Below are 14,078 nucleotides of genomic sequence, written 5' to 3'. Positions count from 1 at the left end.
GCGGTTCTGCAGATTTTCTAAGGAGTGGTCTTCTCCCATGGTTTTATCTGTAGTGGTATCAATAAAGGCCATCCATTTTGAAGTTCGGCAGGCAGATCTTTTATAAGAACAGTCATCATCCCTTCTACACTTAAGCTATGTGTACAAGCATCCATTCAAAGTTTCCAACCTTTCATATTTCCGCTGATGTTAAAATATTTCATCCAAACATGACCAGTAGGAGCTTGTGATGAAATGTTTCCTGCAAGTGTAACTATAGCAACAGAAGGATGACAGTACACAAGGCTGCATTCAGAAATAGAGAAAATAGTTCACTCTTAAATTATTTTGAACTAGGTTGAAATGCTTTTCATGTTTCAAGTATTTGACCAATGTTTGTTCATTTAAAGTTCTAATGTATTTTAAACTGAGTTTTAAAATATAGGCTGTTTCACAAGTCTAAGACAGGTAAGCTTATTTAGGCATTCAAGGCCGTCTCGTAATTGTCAGTTATTCCAATCTATATTTTTAGGTGATACAAAATACAATTGACATTTAATGCTGTAAATTTGCTATGAGAAATTAGTATGAAAAATGTGTTCTAGAATGACAAATAGATTTCAATAATTTTAAATATCCTTGGAGATTGTTTTAGCTTTATGGCTTTTAAAAAATAACATGTGATAGTGGCCAGCATATAGCAGAGTTGGACCTTCTGGGCACAGAAATGTGGTAAAGCGTTGCAGAGGGAAGAAACACAAGGACTAGTGATGAAGTCTGTGGTGGGCATGTGAATGTGGGAGGAGGAGATATGTCAACTAAACACTTGAGAGAGATTTTATGGGTTAGATCTTGGAGAGAGAATGGGACTGATCAAGTAACGGGAGGTGGATTGTGAGAGTCTACTAATAGATAAACAAGGAGACCAGAGAGAAGGAAGCTTGTGGCCTGAAAATGGGCGAGTTGGGATTTAATGGGCAGTTTGCCTGGAACTAAGAGGAGGCCTGCGAAGTAGAAAATAATATTGCCCAGGTGAATGGAAAGGAGAGTGGAACCAAGGGGCTGTTAAAGAGAGAGAATAGCATAGGAGAGACTGATATCATGCTTGGAAGGGGAGGTGTAAGTTATAAGTCAATGTATGAGTAACACCTCAAACAGGAAAACCCCATCATTTTGAATGTAACAATGTCTTGTTTACTGAATATTCACTCTCACTTGATCTATTTCCTTCATCAGGACATATTTAATAACACATTGGTGTTACCATGTCCAAAAGACTTGTGTTATATGCAATTACATATTATTGTAACCGTTACGTATGTTAACTTTGAATAGTTACAGCACAGATGAGTTCAGTTCTTCTCCTTGTTAACAGTGAAGGGACTAACTTTTCACTTGATGCATTTTTTAATGATATATGTACATGTGGAGTAACATGATAAGGAATGCTATGGTATCCATACAATGCAGTTTAGATGTTTGACATGCAATTTGATGGATTGTGATGTTCCTTTTAATTTGTATTTATTAATTGTGGTAAGTTCTGTTTTCATTAATTCCATATAAAATTTTAAGTTTACTTACGTGATGTGCTTCCTCTAAAGTTACTCTGTCTTTTGATGGTGACACTGAAAACACCTCTTTTGAATACTTGTTCTACTTAGTCTGTCTGAGGCTTCTCGTTTCATGCTAGTTTACATCTCTGCTTGTATTTTCAGTTCAAATCCACACCAAGTAAGAACGTGTCAGTGGTGGGCTGGATGGTGATGATGGCAGATGACCCTGAACATCCCGATCTCTTCTTATTGACTGATTCTGAGAAAGGTGAGCAACACTCGTATCAAGAGCACAGTGATACCCAGAAGAAACACGTAATTGTGTAGGAATTCCTCAGCAAAATTAAATGATACAGGAAAAAATCCTACTTTTTTATTAATCAGCTACTCTAAGAGGGATCATACCTTTAGTATGCTGCAGGAACAATTGTCTGTAGAGAATCCTTAAAGTCTTCCTTCATGAAATTTTAAGTACTGTCCAAACTAACAGCTCTGCTTGTGTTTTTCTTGCAAGTATTCATTTGCATTCTTTTAAACTATATTTAGACCATTCAGAGGCGTTTTCACGTACACAAAAATGTAAGTAGCAATAAAAAGTTTGCTATTCAGCTAGTACCAGGTGCTCGACCTCTACCTTTCAAATAAAAAACAAACCACAAAACAAAACAGCTATTGAAATGCTGTGCTATTGCCAGGAAAAGCAGTGAGATTTGACTATATTGCACTGAGAAGCCAGTGGAAAAAATAAGGAAGAAAAAAATAATTTCCTTTATTCTAGCGTAGTACCCTGATTTTAGTTTAAACTGAAGAAGTTGTTACTTTTCCATAGCACAAAGAGCATCACTAGCAGTTTTGATAAAGAAGCTTGACATTTTTAATTTTTATGTCCAGGCTTAGTACATCTTATTTTTGAGAGTCTATTCTAGTTTAAGCTTGTCAGTTTAAATTTAGCAACAACAACTTGAAACATTTTTGTAATACATTTCTGAATCCAAGTAAGCACTGCCTAACATGAGATACTGAAAATAGCTGTCTGACATATGTCAAAATATTTAGGAATAATTTTCAAATATTTTCAAATTCTTTAGAATGCCTTTCAGTGCCACCTTGCACTTCATAAAAATACTGATATACCAAACTTGAATAATGGCATTGAACAAAAATTGTTTTTTGTTGTATGTTTCTGAGAAATGTTTTGTTTTTTCTAGTTTACAGTGGTGTTAGTTGAAATCACGAATGTCCAAAAGGAAGACAGATGAGCTGTGACTTTCTGCATTATGTCAAACAATTGTTTAAGCTCCTCCACGTCTGCCAAAGTGTGAAGTTTTAAGAACCTTTTGCTATAACATGTTTTTGTAGTGTTATAATTTTGAGTTATTTGACTATAGATAAGATTTAAATACAGTATTGGCTGTGTTTCTTTATCCATTTTTTCCCATACCTTTCTCACTTAGGAAATTCCTACAAATTTCAAGCTGGAAATAGAATGAATGCAATGCTCTGGTTTAAACACCTGAGTGCTGCCTGCCAAAGCAACAGACAACAGGTGAGAGCAAGATGTTGAAATAAAATTATGAGCTGTTAAGAGCTCACAGCTGACAGAGCTTTAAGATGACTAAGCTGTAATTGATGGCTCTGTGTGAAGAGTGACCAGCCTGGACATTGATTTCACCTGTTTATTGACTTGCCTTAGCTTTCTTGTTTGTCTCTTTGTAAACACATCCTCAGTGCTTCTGTGGTAATGAAGAAAAATGGGGGTTTATCTTGAGGCTAATTTAAAGCAATTTGGAAATTTCAGAAATGGAAGGAATATGCTAAAAGTTTTGTCCTAGAGCTGCCCATTTAAAAATGACTATTTTATTGTTATAAAACCATAAACTATAGTATTCAATAACAATTTCTGGTACCTCTCTATGGTGCTACTTTGTTAGGTCTTGGGCATGCAAATTTTCTGTTGTTCGTATGTATTTCCAAAATATATAAAAATATTACAGTTCTGAGTATGTTTGAAAAACTTGAAAAGCAAAACCAGAATTTTCCCTGATTCAAAAAGGAAGAAAAGACTATTCCAACTCCTGATAAATTCTGTTCTTGTAGAAATTGTCTTTGACTTTTTCATGAGCAAAATTGCATCTTTAAGTTAATGCTTTCTCTTTGTTAAATTCCCTTTTCCTTTGCACGTTTGTTGAGTTCCTGAAGCAAAAATATTAATGAATTTGTTGCTTGTTTCTACATGGCTCTGCTTAAGAATAGGGGGAAAATTAAGGACCTTTTCAGATCCTTCTGTGCATTCCTGTTCAGTCCTTCTTACAGAAATCTCAGGAGTAAGGAGGGTCACGGAAATGTATCTGAGACAGTGCAAAGGAGAGGAAATTGTGTTCCCAGCTGGAAAGAGTGCAAATAGTAGCAAATAATGGCAAGGAGTTTGCAAGAAGGTGGTGACTGCCAGGCAGGCCCGAAAACTGCACTCTGCTGACAGCTTTTATTCAGTAAGGCTTAACAGTGCTACACAATGCAAACCTGTCTAAAGCATTCAGCTCCTAGCTTATGCAAAAGCAGCAAGCTTAAGGGCTCAGCTTCCTGGGGAAAGGATGGCAGCAAGGTGAGGATAAATGCAGGAGGTTTTAAAAGACAGGTAGGGGGAGGAGTTATGGAAGAAGACTGCCATTAAAAGGCCAATAGCACTGCTTACCATTGTTTGTTGCATACCGTCTTTTTTCTGGCATATATGAGTGTAGTTATACTGCAAACCTTCTTGCAGTGTTAGAAGAAGCAGCACTTCATGCAAACATTAGGTAATAAAGGTTGGTTTAGATACAAAATGTGTTTTAAATAAAGATTCTTTAAAGTCTTTCTCCTGATTGCGATTTGTCTCCTGACCAGTGCTTTCCCTAGAGAGGCACCTCACAAAACTGCTAAAAACAGATGTTTGCTTATGCAGTCATGCCCTTAATAACATTGCACGTTTAGACGTGCTTTCAACAGAATAAGCACCTACCCAGCTGAATAACTTTGGGAACTATTTTAATATATATAATCTTTAATTTTCATGGTGGAACTTTAACCCGATTGGTCATTCTTGCTTCTGTGGATAAACAGTAAATGCAAGGCAAGAAATAATTTGCTTCAAATCTGACCAAGCTATGTATTTATTGGCAGTCATCTGGAATTTAGTGGCTCTTTAGTACCCTGAGTAAATAGGAGTTGTTGCTGTCAGGCAAATTCCTGATAAGGAGAAAATGGGGATATAAATTATATAATGCAGACTAGCTTTAATATTCATGAAAGGGAGTGATGTTTCCATCACACATTCAGGTTTCCTATGGGAAAAGCGTAGGCAAGTGTTTATGCCTTGTTTTTGTAAATTAGTCCTAAAAATACTGGAGGGCCTACATCACTCACTGACCTGTGCCAAGAATTCTCTATCTCGTGGGACTCAAGTGAGAAGGTTCTTGCACAGTTGAGTGCTGACATTTATCATGTTAAAGTTGCTTTGTCGACAACTTGAATCTTAAATTTCATCAAAATTAAGAAGATCTAAGGCATGCAGTAAAATCATAAACCATACTTTGATACCTGGGTTTTTTTACAGCTGTAAGTATACTTGTACTGCTTAATGACAGTTGCATCTCCCTCCTTTTTTTTTTTTTTTTTGAGACAGACTGAGCATTGTAATGTGCATTTAAGCAGGTGGAATAGTGTCTGAAACAGTGGAATTAGTTATTTGTATTCTTGTTTTCAGGTTCCTGCCAACTTGATGACCTTTGAATAGCAGGCTAATACAAAACAAACAAACAAAAAAAGAACAATTTAAACCATCTCATAATTGAGAATGAGGTCCTGATGGAAAATGTGCCAGCTGCAGTCTGTGCCAGAACAGAGCTTGTCAAGTTGATCTGAACTCTGGAGCCCTGAACAAAACTACTAATGGCTGGGGAGCAGAGTCCCCCAAATGAAAAATGGAGTTGCAACATGAATTGCCATGGACCATGCTTCGTTAAATTCTCTGAACTGACTTGTGGAAACCACTGCCTTAAAGAGTGAAAGGAAAAACAACAATGAAAACACCAAATAGTGTGTGTGAAACTTCTGGCGGTGCTGTGCTTGAGTTAAATAGATTGTAGCTTGTTTGAGTTTCTTTTAACTTTATACTAATTTTGAAAATAACTCACCTTTTTAGGTATTCTTAAGAAAGCAAGTAAACTGGTATTTAAGAGTTGTATCAAAAGCTATGTATGAACTGGGTAAAAGAGGTACTGCACACTGTAGAGATGTTTAGACTATACCAGGAGTTCTCAATGGGAGCTTGTCCCAGGCACACTGAGCCTGGAGCAATGTCATTTCTCTCAGACCTATAAGAAATTTAACAAGTGCAAGTTTAAAACAGCAGTAAGCTTGTAAACCTGAGTACTGTATGGGAGCCGTATTGCCTGCGAGTGGCACAAAGGCTGAGCACTTACACACCAAAAATGTTTTTGGTACGTCGATACCTAATTCCTGGTTAGATCTCAATTCACATGTTTCTGGTGGTTGGCAGGTGTGCGCATACGTGTGTGTGAGAGAGACAAAACTAGAAGCGCTGTTGGGTCAGAGCCAAGTGCTTTCTTCCCATTTGTTTCTACACCTGTCACTCAGCTACATATGAAGGTTGAATGACAAAAAAAATCCACCACCACCTTGGTATAATTCATGGTGACGTTTGACTTGTCTGGGTATCTGTTAAATTATCAGCTAGGGACCACTGTCAGTGTATGGTGTTTCATAATATCACTTAAGATCTGTATTTTAAAATGATAGAGGCACAATTTCAAGCTTTCATGTTCTCATTTGGCAATAATTGATTTTTATTATCTGTCGTTGGTCAAAGCATATGACATTGTGTGGTATGGATAACATGGCCTAAAGTCGACCGTACATACAGAAGCTTTTTTGATCTTCAGGCAAATAATTTATTAAAGTTGGGATAACATAAAGAGAAAAAAGGTGTGGGACTATCAAAATTCCATCCATTCCATCCTTGACAGGAACAATTCTTGGTCACTGAAATTCCTCACAGAAAAAAAAAAAAATGCTTGTAAAAAGGAACCATATTTTCATGTGTTTCATTCATAAAACTTTGATTCCTGCTTTGGCTGGGTTTCCTTGACGTCACCTAGATAGTGTTTTCTGGATGATGAGTGTTTATTTAATCTTCAAAAATACGACCTTTGTAAAGCAAGGAAACGTTGTCCAAAATATTCCTCTGATATCAGAACTTTGAAGTTTGTGGAGAAGTAGGAAATGTTTCATTGACTCTGTGGTTTAGTGGCCATAAATAAGCTTGCATATTCCACCATGAATACTCCTTTCCAAAAAGAAACAAACTACCTACCAGTTTGTGGCAGAGTTCTCTGACTACATAATAAAGGTTTCTACTAGTACTGATTATTTTGAAAATGTACGTTTCTCTTGCATAAGAGTAGAAGCCTATAAATTCACTTTTTTTTTTTTTTCCAGAGTTAAATTACTATCTTAATGGACGTGATTAATTTCTGATTTCTGGAGAGAAAAAATAGAGAAGAATAAACCAGTCTCTCACTTAAAGCAAATAAAAAAAAAAAGTCACACACACTTGGTGATGTGGAGTGAAATGTTAATAGGCTGGGTTATGTTTCTAAAATTTTTCCTGTGAATTGGCTCTTGGTAGAAGGAAAACAGTAGGAAGATGCCTCTGTCAGAGTTACACCACAAGCAGCGTGGGAATTTGTGTCCCTCTGCAAGTTGTTTTTTTTTTTTTGCTTTGGGGAATGAATAGTCTGTTCTGATCCTGAAGTCATGGATTTTGGAAAGGAGTCGCTTGTGCTGAATCCCTCTTCAACTCACACGTCGCCCCAGTTAACCCACGTTGGGTGTATAGTGAAGACAACATCTTCGTAGCCAGCAGTGTTACTGTAGTAGACTTTGCACAACTTCAGTTTTGTTTTGTTTTGTTTTTTTTGTTTGTTTTAAAAATTATTTAATGTGTGTTTCTTCTCAACAAGTAAGTGTTTTTTAGCAATGTGTGTACTTTTTTAAGCATTGTGGATAATAGCCTGTGGATTTTGAATCTTTAAATAAGCTATTATAGATTCATTGCAGCATAACTGTATCTGTTTTTCTGTCAGTGAAAGGAAACGTGCAACTGGGAGCCACAGCCTGACATCACACAGCTTTACTAAAGGCAGAGCCAGGTCAGGAGGTGTCATTTATTATTGTTTTTTGTATTTTTCCATCTGTTTTGAGTTAGGGCTTTATGGTAGGAGGATGGTGGGGAAAACAGTTCACAAATCCTCATTTACTGAAATGTTGCTGTTACCGACTTTAATTGTTCTTAGGCCTCCTCCTCCTCTTTGGTTTTCTACCCTCAGATACACTGTTTTCTGTGGGAGAGATTGAATATCGTGGGAGGAGTTTCTTAAAATGCGTAGCCAGAGTAACTGGAGTGATTAATGACAGAAAACAGTATTGGTACTTATTGCAATGAGTAGTTCAGTAGTTTCTTATGGTTTATCTCATATTTGGTCACCTAGCCTTACAGGGCAACACAGAATGAATGAAATATGACCGATTTTGTGATAGATCTTGCTCAGGAAGAGGCGGTGGTGGTTTGGTTCCATGAGGGAAAGTTCTCTCAGCTAAGCTTTGGAAAGACTTTGATTAGTCAAATGCACTGTAAAGAACAGAGTATTGGTTTTGTTTTGTTTAAAAAATAATAATTTTTTAAAACATAAGTTTAAACCAGTGCTTAGAAAACAGCAATGGAAAGAAGCTCACATTATTCAGGTAAGACTGTTATCCAGGCTATTTCAGTTAGTTTACAGTTGCTCTTCATGTTGTTTTTTTTTTTTTTGTGATGCTCTCATTCTTTACTATGTTAATAACTAACAAAATTCTTCAGCTAATATTTGTCAATTTATTTCACAATGTTTTTGATTTTGAAGTTAAAGATGCCCCTTACAGTACCCCGCTTGCAAACATATGAATGAAAAGCATTCAGAGTAGATCCTTGTAGCAAGGTTTCCCGTGGAAATGTTAGTCACCTGCTGACTGCTAACCACTTTGTCAGCTAAACTAACAGTCTTGGGAATGACTGAACAGTTTGTGAAATTAGAGCAATGCATTAAGGATATATGATTGCCCTCGGTACTGGTTTTTGAATACTTACTGCTAACTCTTATCTTTCCAATTTAATCCACGAATTTTTGCACAGTTTTTCGAACTTCTCTTCCAGTGTTCTTAGAAAGCAGATAAGATTCCATTTTGAAAACTTCTGATAATTTGAGTAAATGTAGCTCATCCCAGACGTGTATTTCATTTTGCAGACATTTCATGCCACAGGGATATTGCTCAGGCTGCTATGATTCATTAAGTATTTAGGTGCAAGCTGTACAAGTACTGAATGAATGCATATAAATCCCTAATGAATGAGCTTTAGCACCCAGCTTTGAAATTGTGTTAGTTAGCTTTTTAAATTACTGTAAAAATCATATCCTACTTAAGGAAGATCTGTTAAGGAAATAATAGCAGTGGATTGCACATTAAGCAGCCCACTAGTTATGCAGTTGTTTTAGCCTGTTGCTTGAGGAATTGGTATCTTTTGGGGAATCAACTTTAAGCTCATTAACTTTCCTCCTTAGAACTCAACTGCAAAAGAGTACTTGAACTTTTACCAAGAAAAGCATTTATACAAGTGTTCATATTTGAAAACATATTGGCAGTAAAGAAAAAAAGCATAAAGGAACACAGCAGGATTTTATTAGGTATCTTTTCCTCACTAGAAGTAAATGCATGTAATCTAATTTTTCCTGCAACATCAGCCTCTTCTATTTGCATTTATATATTTTCACCAATACAGTCCTTTTCTATTAGTATAAAACATAACAAATGTTGAAAGGAAATGCTTTCTCTTCCAGCAGAAGTAATTGCATTTTTTTTTTGCTGCTAAGACACCCTAGGAGGTTAGATCCTCCTGATAAATGGCAAATTGATCTCGTGGTTTTGGTTTAACTTTCAGAAATCTTGTGCAAATCAAGATAAATCATGGAATGTCATTTCTTCTGGCTCTTTCAGTGACATTTTTCTTCAATCTTTGCCCTTTTGATTTTTTTATGCTAACTCACCAATCTTTTCCATGGCTGGCTGTAGCGTGCTGCCTGTTACAAGATCAAGACACCAGGGCTCATATAAATCACATCAGCCTATGGCTTATTCTCCCAACAACGTGAAGTTTTAAAAGCTTTGTTATTATTTATGTATTGCCATTTTCCTTCCATTTTTTTTCCTTTAAAAATGGCTTGTGGATAAGATGATGTGTCTTGGGAAAGTTCTAATTAAAAGAATCCATCAGTAGATACTGAATTTGTTTGTAACTTACCCTCTTTTTAAAGCCATCATTCTAATTTGTTACGTAGCGAGAGAGAGTGTTTTGGATTTAAGGAGGACGTTTGTCAGTGCCTTATTATTAACTCAAAGACCAATCCTGTTACTTCAGTGCTGAGAGTACCATAATGGCAGACTTGCGTACTGTGTCCTTAATGTAACAAGGGGTAACATTCCTTACAGTCATTACACTTCTGCAGAAGAAGTTAGTTGCTTTGGTCAGTGTAAAATAGTTGTGGCTTGCGTTTTTGTATTTTTTTTCTGTGTTTGTATAGCCGCTATTTAGGAAAAAATGCAGTGGCATTTGGTAGCCTGGGTTTGTACAGCTTTTATCAGAAGTAGCCCAGACTTCTTGAAAATTAATTTATTTTAATTTTGGTATATCTCTAAATGGATGTATTAGTGGAGAAAAAAGTGAAAAGAGTTGTCCAAGTCAGGGCCTGGAGCATATGAGCTTAAGAGCTCACACTATTAGAAATGAGCATCCTTTTCTCTCTCCCATTTCCTTTGGTTTAAGCATTGAAGAATGTAATTATGAGATGATTTATTTCTTACAAGCTTTTTGTTAACAAAAACTACAGGAGAAAAATGCTTGGGGGAAGAGAAACCTTGAATAAATCTATAATATTCTTTCATCATATCCCATGAGCTCGGTTTTGTATATTGTATTTCTAGTGCCAACACTAGGCAGAGTGCTGGCCTTCACTGAAACAGCTGCTAGAGACTGATTTAGTAGCTAGACTTCATAACCTTTGGAAAGAGGAACGGAAGAAAGAATATGTTGTTCTTAGGCAATTAAATGGTTTGTTTTCCTAGAACGCATCCTTATAAAAACATGGTAGTTTTAGTATAGTGGTAATAAATTCAGATGTCGGAAAGGGAAGGATAGTTTGAAAGTTTCTTATGCTTTCTGAGAATCTGTGGAGGCGACAGATGGGTGAGGTGAAGGGAGAAAAGACCAATTATTTCATGTAGCCAGGCGTGCTGCAGACCAGAGCTGACAGGTTTTCTTGAGGTTCTGTTGCTGAGAAAAAAGGTGTAATGAAATGAAGCTCCAGCCGATCGTGGCATGGTTATGGCTGTTAGCCTGATCTTGCGCTTGAATGGCTAACAGCATCGTGAATGTTGCATTTCCTTTTAGTGGATGATTTGCATATTAGTTCTCGTTATTTGAATAGATTCTGGCCTTGAAATGTGTTTCTTGAAGGTATCTTTTACCATTCCAAAGCTGTTCACAGATAAAATGGAAAAGCCGTGTAAATCAATGAAGCAAATGTTGAAAGAAGGGGTCCTAGGGTGCCTTGTTTACAGGCGTCTCTAGCTCCTTGTGTACGGGAGTATATCCGTTCAAATACCACAGTACTGAAGCATAAAAAGCACCAGGAAATCATATCTAAGTTTTAAAATAATCCTTTAGGGACCAACCATCACTGGAGGGGGGATCAAGGTTGTCATGCAGTAAACACAAGCCGTTTTTAACATTCCCTGCTGGTGTGAGGCATTAAATGGCGATAGAGCGATTGCACTATGATCTCACCGAGTGATGTGCAGTTTGGCTGTCCTCTAGCCTTTTTTTCTTCAACATTTTTAATACTTTGTGTGTGTGTGTGAAAATTGTGTGTTTGCATAAGCTAGTTTAAATGAATTTAAGTACAGGTTTCAAAAATCTTTCCTACTAAAATAAATGATTTAAAAGATGGCCTGTGTCTGAAGTTTTAATTTCTCATGTCAAAAACTGCCACCGTTTTTTGCAATATGGAGATTGACTGTCTTTTGGAATGATGCTGAGATCAGCTTGAGTTTTTCTAGCTCTTCTCGATGAACATCTGGAATGTAGTGAGTAAATATTCCACTGTCACTTGATACAAACATCCATAAACTAACAGGAAAATACAGTTCATTGAAGAGATTTGTGTTGGTTTTGTTTGTAGAGATTATTCAGCTAAATGATGATTTTTTTTTCTCACCATGGTAGTTTATCAGTTTTGTTTTTTTTATCCTGTTGCCTTTATGCTTGGAGGTATGATGAATTAAGCTCACTGAAAACAGACCTCAGGCAGGCAGATTGACTTCTTAGCTGAAGGAGGAACTACATGGAACATAAATTAACAATGACGAACAAATGAATAGCATGTGAGGCATTGTACATTACTAGCTTTTTGTTTGGTGTTTCGCTATTTTCAGTGCCTTTTTATTTTCCCTCAGCCTTGCTAAACATAAGCTTGCAAATTTTTGGCGTGAAATGCTACGGGGTCATTGCTTGTCAGATCATGAGCCTTGGGCTCCTTCTCTTTGTTATTTTTCTCAACAGAATGCTTTCTTCCAAATGTATTTACAAAAGGAGCAGGGCTAAGGCAGATTTCTTTTCCACCTTTTGTTATTTCTATGTTGCTGAGTTTGAAGGATACTGTATTGACTAGTGTAAAAAGAAAGATTGAATTAATTTGTTGGTAATGTCTATCTTTTCTCATTCTCTTCCAAAACTCTTCTTACTTGTGAGTTTCTGGCAAGCAGGTTTTCTGATGAGCAGCTTTATTAAGATTCATGTGATGACCCCATGCTCAGGCATAAGGCAGCCTGACACTGTGAGTTGAAAAGCTGAAAGAAAGTCTGAAGTGGTTCTTGGGTCTGCTGCCCTTTTCTGGGAAAGGATGGAAAAGACTTTCCTTGCCTGTTCCAACTGCATCTCTCTTCACAGTAACCTTAGTGATTCTCGGTCTGTCTATCTCTTCTGTTAGATCCATCATTTGTCTGTGGCTTCTGTCTTTCACATACTTTCTTGCCTTTAAATACATTTTTCCTAGGGGCTGTAGCATCTTTCTGCAGTGCCTGCTAGAAGTGGCTGGAGTGAGCATTCCCTAGTGCTTTTTTTTTTTTTTTCCCCAAATCAAGCAGTATGTCAAGGTTTCCTTTGGCCTCTTTCCTTATTTTCTTGTCTTTTGGAGTACAGCTTACAGGAGGGGGCCTTCAGTACATAGAATGAGAGGGCAGGTGTGGGGAGAGGCATCTAACCCCTTCCTTGTTTGCTGGCTGTAAGGATTTTCAGTGTGGTGATACTTTGAGCTGTTCTTCACTGGGTGCATATGCTAGTGAGTCCATTGACTTTGTATGCTCCTTTAGAAGTTGTTAGAAGTATGTGCTACTGCCTCAGTTTTGTAACTTCATCTCTTTGATTTTTTTTTATTTTTTTTGCATGTGAAGGAAACCTAATGTAGGGGAGAGAGGAGGGTTCAAGTCTGTGGGAGAAACAGAGGAACCAAACCACGGCAAGGTGCTGCCAGAGGCATGGAATAAGCCAGCTGAAAAGAGATCATCCTTTTGTATTAATCTCAGGTTTTGTCCAGGAGAATGTTAGGTAACAGATGATATCCAGATGTAGGTAGAGGATAGTGTTTTGGCATGAACTGTATGCCTTGATTGAACAGTGGAGAGGTATGTTTCTGTAACAGCAGATAAATTGCCTACAGAAGACTGAGTCCATGCTTCTAACTTGTAAGTAATGTTTTTATCAATTTGCACTTAAATAGAGTATTATTACTGAAATATACATCCTTAGATAGGCAATATTTATCTTTGCACTGGTACTTGCCTCTTTCAGTTCCCAATTTTTGTTCAGTTTGGAACTTAAGAACAAAATGCAGATCCAAAATCTGGTTGTTTTCCTGAACTAGCACAAGAGGCAGTTAGCTGCTGCTGTGCTAAACTAACCTTTGCTGAAGGTCTTTTTTGCCTTTAGAAGAAGCAATTTGTATTTGATGTGTATAATGTGATAGAACATCTTAGGGACCTGATAAAAAGTTCCAGGCTATGAGATGGTGCAATTTTTCTTTTGAAATACTCAAAAAGGCCTGCTGAAAGGTGCAAAGGGAAAAATGAGTGTATTTAAAAAAAAAAAAAAATCTGCATCAAAATCCATTTTAAAGCTAAAGAGGGACATACAAGAATACAGCTAGCAGCAATGTGCTAATGTATCTTTCATTTTCTTTTCAGGTAGGAAAATATTTTGCTTTCATTAAGGAAAAAGTATAAGGAGTTGAACTGTTATAAGGTCAAAAAGGATAGCTAAGCATTCAGATAATTCATTGTTTGTCGTAAAGGCACACTGCAGCCAGGGGTAAACTGTGGCTTGTGTGGCAACTGTGCAGA

At 36.9% G+C, this 14,078-nt stretch overlaps 1 protein-coding gene across 16 annotated transcripts in view; it reads left to right on the top strand.

Annotated features, from left to right (window-relative positions):
* RALGPS2 (Ral GEF with PH domain and SH3 binding motif 2) overlaps positions 1-11,631 on the top strand; it is a 142,145-nt gene extending 130,514 nt beyond the window's left edge. For all 16 annotated transcript variants that reach the window (XM_013099300.5, XM_038182706.2, XM_013099304.5 and 13 more), the window contains 3 exons: positions 1,698-1,803; positions 2,990-3,081; positions 5,278-11,631. In XM_013099300.5, the coding sequence (XP_012954754.1) occupies positions 1,698-1,803; positions 2,990-3,081; positions 5,278-5,307 (228 nt within the window). In that variant the 3' untranslated portion in view covers positions 5,308-11,631. The remainder of the gene's footprint in view (positions 1-1,697; positions 1,804-2,989; positions 3,082-5,277) is intronic.
* The last annotated feature ends 2,447 nt before the right edge of the window (positions 11,632-14,078 follow it).

This window comes from Anas platyrhynchos, chromosome 8, assembly GCF_047663525.1.
Source record: "Anas platyrhynchos isolate ZD024472 breed Pekin duck chromosome 8, IASCAAS_PekinDuck_T2T, whole genome shotgun sequence".
NCBI classification, from domain to species: Eukaryota; Metazoa; Chordata; class Aves; order Anseriformes; family Anatidae; genus Anas; species Anas platyrhynchos.
The sequence above is the reverse complement of the archived record's forward strand: the minus strand, read 5'-3'. Positions and strand labels throughout refer to the sequence as shown.